Here is an 18,265-nt window from a genome sequence, read left to right as displayed (position 1 = left end):
TTATTCCCTCCTCTTTATTACAAAAGGAAGGGATTGATAGTTATCACTTACACTTGCTTATTTAAGTCTTTGTTTACTCACTTTAATCCCTGAATAGAACATATTTGGTATTAGAAAGCAGGTGTGAAGGCTGCATTTTGGAAGAGGTAGAGTTTCTCCTCATACCGAGAATGTCTGTCTTTTCTGGCAGGGACTGGGTAGGGATGGGGGATTTGCAGAATCTGGAACAAGATGAGGCACACGATGCACTGAGGGTGGGGAATTTAGGGAGGCTCACTCATCCTGAGAGTCTAACGCTTGTACGATTTTCAGAGTGAATGAGCAGCTCCTAAAATTTTGTTGCCTCACCCTAGTCCTAGCTCTGGGGCCCAGGAACAGTAAAGGCTGACTTGCTCTGCGTCTTCTGCTCCTCATGGCTCAAAGGAGAGGTGTTTAAGCCTTTGAACATCACAGGAATTCCAGGCTACCTATTCTTCCCTGTGCGTTTCTCCCCAACATATAATGTTAGGTCTTTCTTGCAGCTTTACTTGATGCTTTATAAGCCTTCCAGACTCTTATGTCAATGTAAGGTACAGTGGCTGTTCCTCTAGTTTTAACAATATGTGCATTTTGAAATTTTTACCCCATTATTGGACACTCTTCTCTACTTTCCCTCTATTTCAGTTCTAATGTGTTGTGTCTTATAATGAAGGATGTTAGGGAAATCCAACTTTTTGTTGACAGAGACTATTGTATTCCTCTTGTTATCTAAGAGAGTTGAAATGATGCTTGTCACATTGTTTTTATAAGACATACTTCTTAAAAGTAAATCTTGTCTGGATTTTTAACATGTTAGGCTAGAATGTGCAAACACATTTAAGAAACTTACTGAATAATTTTTCCTGGAAGTTTATTCTTGAAGTAGACTCAGGCTGCAAAGGCATTATCATAGAATTTCCTGGCTTTTGATTTACTGTTATGATTTCATAATTTAAAATTTTGGTGACATTAATATCTTCATATTTTAATATGCTCTCAAAAATGTAAATATGAAATGTGTCTAAATATTGAACATTCAGAACTCTTAATTAAGTTAGTATTTACATAACTGTTTTAAGTGAAAAATTTATTTTCATTAGTTACTTATGGGACTAACAGACTGATGCTCTGACACTGTGGTCATGCCATCTTTATGTAAATAAAATATTTTCTAGAATCAGAATGTAATTAATCATTGGTGATTGTGTCTAGGAAATCAGCAAGATGCAGAGGCAACAACAGGATTGGGGAATCTTCTTTTCTACTCTAGGTGATTCTATTAAGTAGTACCATGATGCTAGCTTTCTCTTTACCTGCTTGTCCAGTGAGGCAGATAGTAATATTCTCCCTTGCTTATAGAAATGTTACAGGGGTAAAAGGAAAATAACATGAAATGTGGAAACAATAGTAGATGCTGTGAAGAAGTTAAATTCTTATTACTTTAAAAAAAGTAGCTTTGTATTACTTTGTAAAAGCAATATATTTTATATATTTATAATTACTTTATAAAGGCAGTATAATGATTATAAAGATAATATAATTACTTTTCAAACAAGGCTATTTATTTTTGTTTCATATGTCCTGGTTTTATTTAGAGTTGCCCTATTCCCTCAATGATGAAGTGTTGTAATTAAATCAGTTACCATTGCATGTCAGCAACCTGAGATTATTATGATTTTAGGGGTGAAACACTTTTTTTCTCTTAGGAGAAAGAACTCTATTTAACTATAGACTATATTATCAGTACAGACTGTGGACCCCCTTTACCCAACTACTGGAGATTTTAAAATAAGAAGCTATTTTTTTTTTTTTTTAAGACTGTAGTTAATTACATTCATTTTCAAAGTTACAGAATACACTAAGGGAATTTCTAATCTTAAAGTGACTTTCAATATTTTATTAACAGATTTTTAAGTACTGTTGTTTCACACACATGAACAGTGAAGGATTATTACAGATGTTTTCTACCTTACAAATCTGTTCCATTGTCAATCAGTAATTAACACTTTAAATTATGCTAGTACTTGAAGGATGAGTGATTTGTTATTGTTTCTCCAAATAGCAATCAAATGCTTTGGTAATAATAATTAGAGAGTAATGTATAGTAGTTGTGTTCTTTGCTTGTCTATGAGCTGCACAGAGAGAGGAAGACTAAACGCTCATAAGTGTTGTAGCCAAGTGTTGGCTTCTTGTCCAGAATGAAGATGAATGGTATAAAAGACGATGATTTACTACTGCACACTCTGAATATGCAACACGGAGCTACTGCTGCTACTTTCCCCCCCCCGCCAAAGACGTCTGTCATTAATGTCTTTATATCTAGAGCAGTGGTTCTCAGCCAGGGGCAGTTTTGTCCCCCAGGAGACATTTGTCAGTGCTTGGAAACATTTGTGATTGTCACAGCCAGGGGCGGGGGAGGGGTGAGTGCTCCAGGCATCTAGTGTGGAGACTGAGGATGCTGCTAAGCATCCCATAATACACAGGACGCCACCCCACAACAGACTTATTTAGTAAAAATGTCCATAGTGCAGTGCTTTTAGAGCAAAACCGCTCTAGAAGGACTTAAGAATTTAAGGCAAGGATAAAGCTCCCAGAATTCTTTAAAAGAATATACAGTTGTAAAAATTGGATCTCAGCATCTCTGGCTAGCAGTTTTACTTTCCAAAAGCTGTTTGTTAATAAAGTATTGTGGTTAAGGGCGAATTAAACTCTGCTCCTCTTCAAAATTCTTTTGTTGGCAGTGAAATGAATTTAGGTCGTTTGAGTTTAGGGACATTAAAAGAGCCTCTCACTCAGCCTATGGTTAATTATTTTTTTAATTTAGTTTTTATAAAATCTAATATTATCTCTTTTAATTACATATGAATTTTCTGGTCAAAACACATACACAATTCATATATAGCTTCAGATATTCAAAGGGAAACAGAATAGTTTAATAAGTTATTTCTGGAATTAAAACCAAACAGAAAACTAAGTAGGTAGGTTTTATACATATCTTAATATTTTTCTTGTTTTAATTTTAAGTATTCTAAGAGAAACTTAAAACTTACCATATGTGGGCGATGTTTCCAACCTAAAAACTGAAGAATTCTTGATCTGGATTTTTTTCATGCTCATCTTAGTCTTTGTTAGAGTTGTTTTCCTTATTCCAGAAATGACCCCTCATATTTCACTTGTATTTTTTGTTAAAAATAATCACCGATTCCTCTGTGTAGTATGGAGAAAGTGAACAGGCATATTTATGGTTGTCACTTGTTCTATTCTTTCTTACATTTTTAAATATATTGCTCAAAAGTGTCACCATAAAATTCTTGTGACTAGGAATTAGGGCAAGAAGGAGTATATGCTGTGGAAGACTAGGAATTAGGGCAAGAAGGTGTATGCTGTGGAAGAGTCACTAATTTTGACTTCTTTCTTAATATTCTTCCTCAAAATACTGTCCCAGTTGAAATGTGATCCTGTCCCAGCTAAGATGCTGTGTCATATCAAATGGAATGAATAGGGGAAGTAAGGAAAATATTATCAAACTCTGGTGTCTTATTTTAGAATGCCTGTTTGATGTAATTATGACAGGAAAAACATGCACTGTAGAAGTGAGAACATGACATATTGTATATGTGTATTTATGCATATGTGTGTATATGTACATGATTAACATGTGTAAATATGTTTATACATACGTATGTATATATATTTGGATCATGTTTATAATAAACAAGCCTATGTTATATTTTAAATTCTTCCTATATATGAATTGTTATAATAGGCACTAGACGTTCTAGGAGTCAGTTTAAAATAGCTTGGACTTGACTACACAGTAAAATACAAACCAATATCCTGAATTTTAAAGCTTTTCATCATAGTGTTCCAGTTTGCCTTTCAGTATTGTCCAATAATTCCTTATATCACATTCATTCGGATATCTTTCTCTCCTATTAATACATATTTCCTCTAAAACATGGCTGTAATACCATCTTTTGACTGTCACAACCCATGTAATCTTTTCTTTGAATTCTGATAGCCACATTTTCTGTACCTCTTCAATGAAACTGTAATAATATTCTTCCTCATATTGATCAATACCTTATTTGTGTATTTATTATTAGAATCTAATTATCATTTAGGTGTTTTTATTTCATTATATAACTGCAAAACACCTTATGTAGCCTTTTTGGGGGGTTCAAAATAGATATGCATTTTTAAAATATAAGGAAGACTTTGTTAAATAAGCATTTACATTGCTAGAAAAGCCTGACGTAGTGGCAGTATCAGTGTCCATTCACTGATTCATGTCATCGGTATTTATTGAGTGCCTGCTACATGCCAGGCACTATACATGAGCTAGGCTGAACCAGTGAACAAAATGGACAAAAATCTGCCCTCTTGATACTAACAATGTGATTAAGAGAAGTAAGAAATACATAATAAACATGATACTTACATGTTAATGATGTTTGCATATGCTCAAAGGGAGCAAAAATACAGAGAACTGAAGCTGTAAAAATTTCAAAGGCAGTATCCTATCTCAAAAAACTAGGTTATTAAAAGAAAAAAGGAACTGTAATTTACTTAAAATGAAGTTGTAGACAATCATATCTGATTCTTTTAATGATATTAACATATTCTTTCATCTTATGAATGCTTATATCTTCATAAATTTACACAAATTCTATTGGATTAATATACAATTGATGTTGGTATTCATTTTTTTACCCAATTGTGTTAGCTGATACAACACATTTTAAAAGCTTGACTTTTGTTTGAGATTGCATTATTTGCTTTTTAAATCAAGAGGGAAGAGTTTGAATAGTTTAGGGGGTTATTTAGGAAATACTTCATATTTTTTATGGCAAATTTCACCTTTTAAAATTCAGCTAGCTTTCAACGGAGGAAGGAAGGTTTTGTTTTGTTTTGTTTTTTGATAAAATATATTCCAACATCAATTCAGATTTGGTGTTAGTAGTTACTCTTTACCTTAGGTGAAGGACTCTTCACATATCTTAATGTCTCTCTCTGCTGGCCAGCTTAGATGATGATGAGATTTATAATAAATTTAAAGGAAGACTGTACCTTTGAATTGTAAAAATTTCTCAAGGGAACTTTCATCCTTGAAAGTGACCAAGAAAAAAAAATATATATATCATACTTTTGTGTTACTGCATCTTTTAAGAAACAAGACATTCTTAAGTTGTTAGGAAACAAGTAATTCAGAAGCCCACAGAACACTATTACAAAGGAAAAAAAAAAAAAAACCCAAACTGCAGAATTCAACTAAAAGTAAATGAAATTGATTTTATGATTATCTAAAGCCATCGAGGGGGTAGTAAACCTCTTTTCCTGCCTGCATCAGTAGTGAAGATATATGAATTTACTCAATAAAGATAGTGAAATTGGAGTGATGGTGAGGTGTATATTCTAACTTTTTCTCTTACGCCACCTTTCATTATTATGAGGTAGAATCATATTTATTCACCTAATTCATATATATTTTTGTACAGTGTATGCCATCTATTCTTTATATTTTTAGCTCCTCTTTCTAATATTTCTTTTCAGGCTCCTAAACAATTATCCAGGCTATAATGGGAGTCCTGAGATAGCTTCATTATTTCATAAAGTCTAATGGAAATTGTACATTTCTCACAATAGAGCTTATTTTTTCATTTCAGTGAAGAGAGTCTGATGACTAATGAAAATGGACATTCAAAGAGTATTTAATAAACAATGTTAATCACAACTTAGAAAAATACTCCTTAGCGTTTTTAGTTTTTATAGAGTGAATCACTTGGGGAATTTATTGTAGGACTACATGTAAAAGAAATGTAATGGTACCACATGTAAGTGAACTCAGGAAGAGTCTGGGTTTCAGCAAGAATTTAAGGCGTTTGGAAGATAGTTTGGGCAGTGGGAGGGAAGGTCTAGAGCCAAGACATCCCCTGAGGCTGAGTATTAGCATTGTCTCCACTGCTAACTCCTTGTGTTAGTTTTCTATTCTGAGTGTGACAAATTACTCTAAATTTATTGACATAACACGTTTATTATCTTACAGTGCTGTGGATTAGAAGTCCTTTCCTTGCCTCATGGCCCATTTTCCTCCCCCTTCAAAGCCAGCAACACATGATAATTTCTTCTCACGTTATCATCCATTTGGTTTTCTCTTGCATGGTTGCGTTTTCCTCTTCTGTTTTTTAAGGATCTTTGTGAATACATTGGACTCTCCAGGACAATCCAGGATAATCTCTTTAAATGCAACTGATTAGCAAAACTTCATCTACAAAATTAATTCCTCTTTGCCATGTAACAAAATATTCACAGGTTCTAGGGATAAGGATATGTTTATCTTTGGGAAGTCCTTACTCTACCTACCATAGCCATCATTTATCGCACTAGTAGTATTTGAAGACTGTTTTTCTCCTGCTAGTCTTTTCACTTTTGCTACTGCTTTTAACTTTGATCCATCTGTCATCCTATGTGGAGAAAACTTGATTTCTTCAATATATTATCCTTATTCATGTAGATCTTTTCTATCTGATTCCTCACAGATTATTAATTCAGGAATTAGCTGCTTCCAGGTCCAATATCAGTTCAATTCAGTCGCTCAGTTGTGTCTTACTCTTTGCGACCCCATGGACTTCAGCACACCCAGGCTTCCCTGTCCATGACCGACTCCTGGAGGTTGCTCAAACTCATGTCCAACGAGTCAGTGATGCCATCAACCATCTCATCCTCTGTCATCCTCTTCTCCTCCTGTCTTCAATCTTTCCCAGCATCAGGGTCTTTTCAAAAGAGTCAGCTCTTTGCATCAGGTGGCCAAAGATTGGAGTTTCAGCTTCACCATCAGTCCTTCCAATAAACACTGAGGACTGATCTCCTTTAGGATGGACTGGTTGGATCTCCTTGCAGTCCAAGGGACTCTCAAGAGTCTTCTCCAACACCACAGTTCAAGCCTCAGTTCTTCAGCGCTCAGCTTTCTTTGTGGTCCAACTCTCACATCCATTCATGGCTACTGGAAAAACCATAGCCTTGACTAGATGGACCTTTGTTGGCAAAGTAATATCTGTGGTTTTAATATGCTGTCTAGGTTGGTCATAGCTTTTCTTCCAAGCAGCAAGCATCTTTTAATTTCATGGCTGCAGTCACCATCTGCAGTGATTTTGGAGCCCAAGAAAATAAAGTCTGTCACTGTTTCCACTGTTTCCCCATCTATTTCCCATGAAGTGATGGGACCAGATGTCATGATCTTCATTTTTTAAATGTTGAGTTTTAAGCCAACCTTTTCACTCTTCTCTTTCATTTTCATCAAGACGTTCTTTAGTTCCTCTTCACTTTCTGCCATAAGGGTGGTGTCATCTATATATCTGAGGTTACTGATATTTCTCCTGTCAGTCTTGATTCCAGCTTGTGCTTCATCCAGCCCAGCATTTCACATGATGTACTGTGCATATAAGTTAAATAAACGGGGTGACAATATATAGCCTTGATGTACTCCTTTTCCAATTTGGTACCAGTCTGTTGTTCCATGTCTGGTTCTAACTGTTGCTTCTTGACCTGGATACAAATTTCTCAGGAGGCAGGCAAGGTGGTGTGGCATTGCCATCTCTTGAAGAATTTTCCACAGTTTGTTGTGATCTACATGGTCAAAAGCTTTGCTTTAGTCAGTAAAGCAGAAGTAGATGTTTTTAGAGAACTCTCTTGTTTTTCAGTTGATCCAGTGGATGTTGGCAATTTGATCTCTGGTTCCTCTGTCTTTTCTAAATCCAGCTTGAACATCTGGAAGTTCACAGTTCATGTACTGTTGAAGCCTGGCTTGGAGAATTTTGAGCATTACTTTGTTAGTGTGTGAGATGAGTGCAATTGTGTGGTACATTGAACATTCTTTGGTATTGCCTTTCTTTGGGATTGGAATGAAAACTGATCTCTTTCAGTCCTGTGGCCACTGCTGAGTTTTCCAAATTTGCTGGCATATTGAGTGCATCACTTTAATAGCATCATCTTTTACAATTTGAAATAGCTCAACTGGGATTCTATCACTTCCACTAGATTTGTTCATAGTGATGCTTCCTAAGGCCACTTGACTTCTCATTCCAGAATGTCTTGCTCTAGATGAGTGATAACAACATTGTGATTATCTGGGTCATGAAGATCTTTTTTGTATTGTTCTGTGTATTGTTGTCACCTCTTAATATTTTCTACTTCTGTAGGTTCATACCATTTCTGTCCTTTATTGCGCCCATCTTTGCATGAAATGTTCCCTTTGTATCTGTAATTTTCTTGAAGAGATCTCTGGTCTTTCCCATTCTGTTGTTTTCCTCTATTTCTTTTCATTGATCACTGAGGAAGGCTTTCTTATCTCCTTGCTGTTCTTTGGAACTCTGCATTCAAATGAATGTATCTTTCCTTTTCTCCTTTGTTTTTAGCATAGGTCTGATATGTCCTGATGCTATTAGGCAGGGGCCAATGGCAAGATCTCACATTAAAATATTGCTACCCATTTGTATAATGCTGGACCTCATTGGGATAAGAAACTCAAGTACTACATCCCGAAAGTTGTTTACACTGGCGTCTACCCGTCTTACGCAGGAGGAGGCGGATTCCTCTACTCCAGCCATCTGGCCCTAAGACTGTACAATGTGACTGACCGGGTCCTTCTCTGCCCCATCGATGATGTTTATACTGGAATGTGCCTTTAGAAACTCGGCCTTGCTCCAGAGAGACACAAAGGCTTCAGGACATTTGATATAGAAGAGAAAAGCAGGAGTAACATTGTTCCTATGTAGATTTGATGTTGGTACATAGTAGAAAACCTCAAGAGATGATTGATATTCGGTCTCCGTTGCAGAGTGCTCATTTAAAATGCTGAATTATGTGCAAACTACATTTTACATAGAAATGTATCTCAAATAGTTCCCATTTGTGTTCTTTTCCATTAGAGGTCATTTCTATGTAAAACCATCAAAATTGCCTTTATAGGTCATGTCCATTTGACGGCCTCTAAACCCTTCAGTTCAGATGATAAAGCGTCTGCTTGCAGTGCGGGAGACCTGGGTTTGATCCCTGGGTCGGGAAGATCCCCTGGAGAAGGAAATGGCAACCCACTCCAGTATTCTTGCTTGCAGAATCCCATGGATGGAGGAATCTGGGGGGCTACAGTCCACGGGGTCGCAAAGAGTCAGACACGACTGAGCGACTTCACTCACTCACTCACTCACTTACCCATTTGTAAGGAAACTCCTCTGACTCCTGTTTCATCAGGGACTTCCAAGAGAAAACTTCCCTCAGAAAGATGGCAGAGGTTTTAATGGCTTGTCCAGGACAAGTTCCAATGGAGGGAAGTAAATGCACAACTATTGAAGGGGCTATCAAAATGTACATATTTTGATTTACTCTGCAGACATTTGACTGTGTTTGTCTTTGGAGAACTTAACTTACTGCCAACAACAACTTAACTGAGCTGCCATTGTTTCTCCCAGAATGGGGGAAAAATTATTCTCACAATTTCAAGGTTCAGCTTTTTCAGTTTAAAACAGTCTCTTGTGATCAGTTTTATATTCAGTTAATTCAGAGTTTCAACTCCCTTTCAGTATTTTCTGATTTTCTTGACTTTTCTCTTGGGCCTCTGGGTACAAGGTAGACTGACGTGACAAGATATCTGGTGTATTTACTGTTTCTATTGACATGGATATTAATGTTATTGGTACTAAAAACTTGGTCAATCTTTCCAGATAGTTTTCACCATTATTCTTCAGCTGGATCTCTGCTTCCCACTGGCCATTCAGTCTGCATTGGGATCCCCTTGAACTCATACCAGGGTCATCTCCTAGAAGAGATAATTATCCTTAATTTCCAGCCTCCTTACTTGTTCATCCCAAGGGGCTTTGCGATGAATATTTCAGCACATCCTGCTGAAACAAAGAGAGGTCCCAGATAGACAGTGGCACTCAGATTCCCTTTGTGTAACTATGATACATTAGGATTTCATTTCCTTCTGCTCTGGGCAGTGGTTTGCTCCTGAGCGATGTGAAATGGGACTTAAAGTCTCTCCACGCTTACATTCTGGAGGCTGACACCCACTGTTCCCATGAATAAAATGATTAAATGAAAGTGGTGGATGGTTTTGGCTTCCTGGGTGGCTCAGGCGGTAAAGTGTCTGCCAGCAATGTGGGAGATCCAAGTTTGATCCTTGGGTTGGGAAGATCCCCTGGAGAAGGAAACAGCAACCTACTCCAGTACTCTTGCCTGGAAAATTCAATGGACGGAGGAGCCTGGTAGGCTACAGTCCATGGGGTCACAAAGAGTTGGACATGACTGAGGGACTAAGCACAGCACAGCCTACATATGAACCTGCAAGATGCAAACTTTCAAAGATGCTAAAGTGCATTCTCATGATCAATCACATGAGATTGATCACAGTAATTCACACGTGTGAAATTCATCATTACATGCATGCATCCTCTCTAGGTGTTTGTGCTTTTGTGTACTTTACAGCATAATACAGTAGTACAGTATCTTTATTTCAAGCCCAGGATATCTGAAAGCAAATGTAAAAGCAGCAGTATGTAGCCAATTGTGTTAGTTGGGTACCTTTGCTAACTTTGTTGGACTTAACGAGAAAATTGGACTTATGAACGTGCTCTCAGAAGGGAGTTCATTCATATGTAGGGGAATTACTGTATTTCACGGTATAATTCCATGGTGTGATACTAATATTATGATTTTTGAAACATTTCATTAATTATGTTTATTTAGCGATGGTGTCAGTGAGTGATGTTGCTTTTTAGATAATTACAGGTGAGTTATTTTTAAATGTATTGTTCTGGAAATTATCGCTGAACCATGGGCTTAACTATAGAGCAAAGAGACTTAATGGATGTTTTCAGTGAAAAAGGTAGGGAAACCATGGTTTCTGTAATCACAGCAAATCTTGGCCTGTGAGTTTTGTAGTGAAAGAAAATTAAAACCAGCTAGTTAAGATGATGAGAAGGAAATAATGTACAAGGCGACAAATATTCTTTTTGTCAAGACTAGTGTTAAGGGTGGCAGTGTGAAGATTTGAGTTATAGAAAAAATTAATAGCATGTTAGTGTTATCAGTCAGGAGGAAAAAGATCCTGTCTTGAATTCTCTTTATGTGCTCCATTCTTTCTAGTAGAAGAAACGGAAGCCAGTGTCACATGGCATGTGAGGAGCTGACATGTGATTTGAAAGTAGCTCTGTCTGGTGCCAGAAACTCATGTTATTCCCATCATGTTGTTTTTCTGTCAGGAAAGACATTGGATAAAGGGGTAAAGCATATAATTAATTTTTTATAAAGGAAAAGAAAAACTAGGAAGAAGAAAAAAAGATATTTAAGACTCTTTAAAATATTCATGTTAGCATGTTAAATATTATAGAAATGTGGTTTATTTTAGTGGTGGAAGGAACTGTAAATACCTGTAAGTTATGGAAATATAATATCTTAAAAATCCATGTGAAACCGTCTACTCTGAAAATTGTTCACTAAACATGCACCAGGCTCTTTCTCTTTGAGAGCCATTGCAATATCTCATGCAACAAAAACAACAAGATTGCATTCTTTGAAACCAGAAGCAAAGTCCACTTCTTTTGATGGTGGCTGTTACATGATTCTAATTCATGTTTTATTACAATGAAAACATTTCAAATGTGATATTGTACCTAAAAATGTATGGCAGGGCATTTGCATTGGGGCTCTAGATTTAAGCTTCCTTGACTTTATTTATTAAAGTTTATTTGCATTCTGGATCTTATTTTTTATTTCCTAAGCTTTTAAAAATTACTGTATAAGTGGAACTTGAGAGAATATTCTCTGAGAAAATATATATACTTGAACTAGTTTTTTCTTATTTATAATTCATTCATCCTTTATAGCATTTAATATGTCTGGCATACATAGATAGTGGCTAATAATTGGCATTAGCTGTAGTACATAATATGAAGTAGAGACTGTGTCCTGAACTAATCTTTACCAACTTTCAGTTCTATTAGAGTCCCAGTACCACAGGAAGGAGGTTAGACTTTATACAGAAATGAGCAAGATATTCATGATACAAAGCACATCTGCCTTTCACAGCAATTAATTATATTGGCTTTTCTGCAAAGAACTAAATATCCTTGATCAATTAGAGTGATGTTGAGTTTTATCTGTTTGTACCTCAAATCAATCTGTTTAGGAGTTCATGTTCCTGGATGAGGTCTTAGGCTGAAACAGATAGCTTTGGACTGGAGGGAGTCCTTCATGGATAACCTGGGTCTTTAAAAACAGGACACAATAATCTGTCCATCAATAAAAAGTAGAAAAAATCCAGTAATATGCAGGAATCATGAATGACGTTAACTCTTGGGATTTTATATGACTAAATTACTGTGCCTTGAATAATTGGGATGAGAACCTACAAGGTCAAAGTTCAAAGTGTGAGGGAAAGCCTCATGGTTTGAAAATGATGAACAATTTTAGCAATAGAAGTTTGATTTAAATCTCCAAAAATATTTATTAGATAATTAATTTTATTATAGTTAATTATTTTAACTTATTAATTAAAATGTTGATATATTTTAAATCACTTAAAACTGTGAAACTTCATGTGAAACCAACACACTTCAAAAAATGAATGTTAGCCAATGTATATTGCTCCTTTTGAAACCAGTGTTTACCAGCAGCATTCATGGTCGGCTGGGACCAGCTGTAGAACCTGTTGGTAGTAACCAGAATGCTGGCATTATGCCAGTAAAAAGCAGGGTTGAACTGGTTCCTGCTTGTGCCTGGATTCACTTCTCATAAGACAGTAAAAACCTGCCAGTCCCTGGCTTTGAAGATGGTTTAGTCATGCATGTGCAACCCATCTGTTGGATGAATAAGGGATTTCCTTTTCAGCCCAGCCCTTCAGCAACAGACATGGTCACTGTCTTTGTGCTCCTCACTGCCCGCCCACCCCCCCCGCCCCACTTTTCTTTTAATCTTTATTTCCTGCCAGGAGTATACACGCTTGATAAACCAGGTGCATCTTATGCTACTCTAGGGAAATCCTTCCATAAATGCTGATGTGAGCCAGAAATGTAATTGTTTTCTCTTGCTGTCTAGGTTACTTTCAATATAGTCTTATTCAGTGAATTAAAAAAAAAAAATTCAGTTTCATAATATAAATGCTTATATTATTACAGCTTCAACCAAACTTTAATGTAGACCTCGGTGACCTTGTTCTTCACTGTGAAATGTGAAGCTCCCTGTGCCACCAGGATGAACCTGAGGAGGGGAAGGTCTTCATTCTCTGTGTTTCTCTTTTTGGTTATAAGCCTATTTAGCAGCGTACATCTTAGCTTCAGTGATGGAAAAGGTGCGAGTCTCCCTCAGTGCAATATCTTATTCCCTTGTCCTGACTTTTGTTCAGTGCACACATCCTCCAGTTTTGATGTCCCATGCTTAAGTTCTTCTATTTTCTAGAATAACCTCCCTGTTTCTTTAAAATGCTGAAGGCGGTAAATACCAGGTTTGGGGCTTCCCTATAGCTTAGCTGGTAAAGAATCCGTCTGCAGTGCAGGAGACCCCAGTTCAATTCCTGGGTCGGAAAGATACCCTGGAGAAGGGAACAGCTACCCACTCCAGTATTCTGGCCTGGAGAATTCCATGGACTGTATAGTCCATGGGGTGGCAAAGAGTTGGACAAAGACTTTCACTTTCAATTTTTCACTTTGAGGTTGGAGGTACAACTTGAATTTGCAAAATTGCACACACAAATTGTTGTGTTACAAGATGTTTTACAACCTTTTAACATGATATACTGTTTTGGTGAGCTTGTGGTCTTACAGTTAATTGATATTTATATGTATATCAACATATATATATTTATATATGCATATATATGTATATTTTGAACACACTGGAACTCCAAAAAGATCAAGATGAAGCGAGGAATAGATTTGTCTTTCTAATCAGTTGTTTATGGTTTTAAATACATTCTAATGTGAGGACGGGAACCAAATAAGCAATTATTGTTCTTACTAATTATATTTCCTCTTCATACAGATTTATGAGAAATACCAAGATTTGTATACTGTGGAGCCAAATAATGCACGCCAGCTGGTGGAAATTGCAGCCAGGGATATTGAAAAACTTCTGAGCAACAGATCCAAAGCCCTGGTGGTGAGTTTAAATTGTATCTACTCATTTTATTATTCTATATTACTCATTTATTATTTATCTTTCATGCTTTATTTGGAGGTTTTCTTTAGTATGCTGTTTTATCTGAGAAACTGTGTTCATCTAATATATGTTCATAAAAGATAAGATCATGGTTTCATTGTGGACTTGAAATAATGAATTAGCTTGTTTCTAATTATTATTTTATTTGTATAAGGTGATTTTAATACAGAGAAATAGTATATTTAATTAGAACATACATCTGTTTACACATATGTAAATAATCATGTGTAATAATCCTGTTTAAACTGATCATACAGTGTAAAACCCTTGAATATTGCAAGCATCCTTAAACCTGCCTTTGTAGTATTTGTCTCATCATCCTGCGTCTATACCAGAGATAGCCAGTACACTAGATATTTGATTATTTGTTTCTTTGCTCTTTAAAAGTAGCTGTACCTCACATAAATGTTTTGCTAAACATGTGTTAGTCATGATGCTGTATGTGGTCTTCAGCTACATCCTTTCTTCCATCAACATTATGTTTGCATGAGTTTTTTAGATGTTTGTGCTTAGCTTTAATTCATTTTTATTCATGGTAAAATATTTTTTGAGCATATATCTTAATTTATTCACTTATTCTCTGCTGGTAAATTATTATTTGGATAGAACCATGAATAGGGTGGCTTCATTTTCTTGAATGAGTTTCTCAGTACATATGTGCAAGAATACGGGTCAGTATGTGATAGTAGAATATTAGACTATAGGGTGTTCATAAAATCAGATTACATAAGTATGACACTGATTTTCCAAAATAGTTCTATCAGTTGAGACCCCTACTACCAGTATTTGAGTCCCCATTGGTCCATATTCTGGCCAATGAGTGGCAATGTCAGAGTTCTTAACTATAGGCAGCTGAATGGGTGCCAAATGGCATCTCTGCTTATCCCTAATGACACGGTTATCTGTTTTGTATTCTGAATATTCTTGTTTCCTCTTCAGTGACATATTTCTTCATATCTTTTACACATCTTAATCATTTAAATTGATTCGTAGATTGTATATTCTTGATGGTAGTTCATTTCAGTTACATGTGATGCAAATCTCTTTTTCCAGTTTGTGACTTGTCTTTTTATTGTCTTTATGGTATATTTTGATCAAATAAGTTCTTAATTTTAATGCTGTCAGAGTCAACTTTAAAAAAAAATATTTTGAGGTGTATGCTTTGTTTAAAAAATCGTTTCCTACTCTGATGTTCTAAATATTTTTGTGTATTTTATTGTAAAAGATTCCACTTCTGTCAGATCTATTTAAGCCACCTGTAGCTAATATCAGTATACAGTTTTAGGTCACAATACAAATGATTTTTTTTTTCTGATCAGTTCTCCTGAGACCATATATTAAATATTTTACCTTCCCTTGATGAAGCCCCATTTATCAAGCTAGTATGCTCAGCAGCTCACCATCTTCTTCTTCAAAAGGAATTGACTAGTCTTGAATGTTCACACATTATTTAAAATTTATATTCAGCATGCAATTATTTGAAACAATCTTTACTGGGATTTTAAATGGTATTCCATTGAATTCCAAATTAAGACAAAATTTGGAAGAATTTATATCATTATGATTTTTGTCTTTATATTTATATACATGATTTTTTATCCAGTTAGCTGTTTTTTATGCCACTTTATAGCATTTTAAAATTTGTTTATAAAGTTCTTATATATATCTTTTGTTAGATGTAATGTTGCAGTTTAAGTTTAACTCCTTGTTCTACAAATCTCAGCACTGTTGCAGGTGTTTGTTCCAGGATAACTCTGAATTCTTTGTTTACTGATCACTTACAGTTCAGATTTTTAACTTTTTATATATATATATATATGTATACACACACATACACATCTCTTGGCATTCAGAAATTGTCTGTTTTGTTTTTGATCCTTACACATTTCTATGTATCTTAAAATATCGAGGATCTTGTTGTAACATAATAAGAGGATCCTTTGGAATATTTGGTACACATTGCCAGAAGTTGAAACACTTTTTTTTTTTAAGTATAGTTGATTTACAGTAGTTTGCAAATTTCTGCTGTATAGCAAAGTAACTCATTTATACACATATATATACCTTCTTTTCATACTGTTCATGGGGTTCTCAGGGCAAGAATACTAAAGTGGTTTGCCATTCCCTTCTCCAGGGAAATAGATGGGGAAACAGCAGAAACAGTGTCAGACTTTATTTTTTTGGGCTCCAGAATCACTGCAGATGGTGATTGCAGCCATGAAATTAAAAGACGCTTACTCCTTGGAAGGAAAGTTATGACCAACCTAGATAGCATATTCAACAGCAGAGACATTACTTTGCCAACAAAGGTCTGTCTAGTCAAGGCTATGGTTTTTCCTGTGGTCATGTATGGATGTGAGAGTTGGACTGTGAAGAAGGCTGAGCGCTGAAGAATTGCTGCTTTTGAACTGTGGTGTTGGAGAAGACTCTTGAGAGTCCCTTGGATTGGAAGGAGATCCAACCAGTCCATTCTGAAGGAGATCAGCCCTGGGCTTTCTTTGGAAGGAATGATGCTAAAGCTGAAACTCCAATACTTTGGCCACCTCATGCGAAGAGCTGACTCATTGGAAAAGACTCTGATGCTGGGAGGGATTGAGGGCAGGAGGAGAAGGGGACGACGGAGCATGAGATGGATGGATGGCATCACCAACTCGATGCACATGAGTTTGGGTGTACTCCGGGAGTTGGTGATGGACAGGGAGGCCTGGAGTGCTGCGATTCATGGGGTCGCAAAGAGTTGGACATGACTGAGTGAACTGAACTGATGGCCTCTTTTAAAATATTCTATTAAGGTTTATTTTGAGAGATTGGATATATTTTGCTTTGCTACACAGTAGGACTTGTTTTTTATCCATTCTAAATGTAGTACTTTGTATCTGCTAAACCCAAACTCCCAGTTTATCCTTCACCCTACTCCCTTCCCTTGGCTGAACCACAAGTCTGCTCTCTTCCATCTGTGAGTGTGTTTCTATTTTGTAGATAGGTTCATTTGTGCTATGTTTTAGATTCCACATATAAGTGATAACATGTGGCTTTTATCTTTCTCTTTCTGACTTCACCTAGTATAATAATTTCTAGTTGCATCTGTGTTCCTGCATATGGCATTATTCTGTTGCTTTTGATGGCTGAGCACTATTGCATTACATATATGCTACCACATCATCTTTATCCATTCATCTGTCAATGGATATTTAGGTTGCTTCCATGTCTTGGCTATTGTGAATGGTGGTGCTATGAACATGCTGCTGCTGCTAAGTCACTTCAGTCGTGTCCGACTCTGTGTGACCCCATAGACGGCAGCCCATAGGGATGCATATATCTTTTTGAGTTATAGTTTTGTCTGGGTAAATGCCTAGATGTGGGATTGCTGGTAACTCTGTTTTTAGTTTTCTGAGGAATATCCATACTGATCTCCATACTGGCTACAGTAACATATATTCCCACCAACAGGTATGAGAGTTCCCTTTTTGCCATACTTTCTCCAGTGTTTGTTTATTTGTAGACTTTTAATAATGGCCATTTTCACCAGTGTGAGGTGGTACCTCATTGTAGTTTTCATTTGCGTTTCTCTAATAATTAGCGATTTTGAGCATTTTTCCATATCCCTAATGGCCATCTGTATGCCTTCTTTGGAGAAGTGTCTACAAAGTCCTCTGTGAAGCACAATTTTTAAGAAATGTGTAATGGTAAGGGAAACTTTCTTGATTAGAAGATTCATAACATTATCTTCAGATTTTGTTATATGAATATACCTCTTTAAAGCATCATTTATAGATGTAAATATATTTTCATTAAAAGTTTAATAAAAATTACTTCTTAAGTGATTAATATTCACTAATGACTACTGAAAATGATTCCATTTATATTGATTTTTATCAGCTTACATTTTTTTTTTACACCCTGAATGTAGGAAGCAGATAATTTGGTCATCACAGTCCTTAGAAGAATGTGTTGGAATGAAGTAGGATGTATCTTGCCTTAACTGGATTAAAATGGGAGCTTAATGAGACTTTATTTTTTATCATTTGGAATTGAA

At 36.0% G+C, this 18,265-nt stretch overlaps 1 protein-coding gene across 16 annotated transcripts in view; it reads left to right on the top strand.

Annotated features, from left to right (window-relative positions):
* Positions 1 to 18,265, top strand: part of CACNA2D1 (calcium voltage-gated channel auxiliary subunit alpha2delta 1) — a 527,964-nt gene that overhangs the window by 132,318 nt on the left and 377,381 nt on the right. For all 16 annotated transcript variants that reach the window (XM_086397179.1, XM_086397175.1, XM_086397178.1 and 13 more), the window contains exon 3: positions 14,053 to 14,169. In XM_086397179.1, the coding sequence (XP_086253305.1) occupies positions 14,053 to 14,169 (117 nt within the window). The remainder of the gene's footprint in view (positions 1 to 14,052; positions 14,170 to 18,265) is intronic.

Source organism: Bos grunniens, chromosome 4 (genome assembly GCF_055505025.1).
Source record: "Bos grunniens cultivar Pamir isolate PY7600 chromosome 4, Bosgru_T2T1.0, whole genome shotgun sequence".
NCBI lineage: Eukaryota > Metazoa > Chordata > Mammalia > Artiodactyla > Bovidae > Bos > Bos grunniens.
Note: the sequence above shows the minus strand (reverse complement) of the source record. Positions and strands in the feature narration are given on the sequence as shown.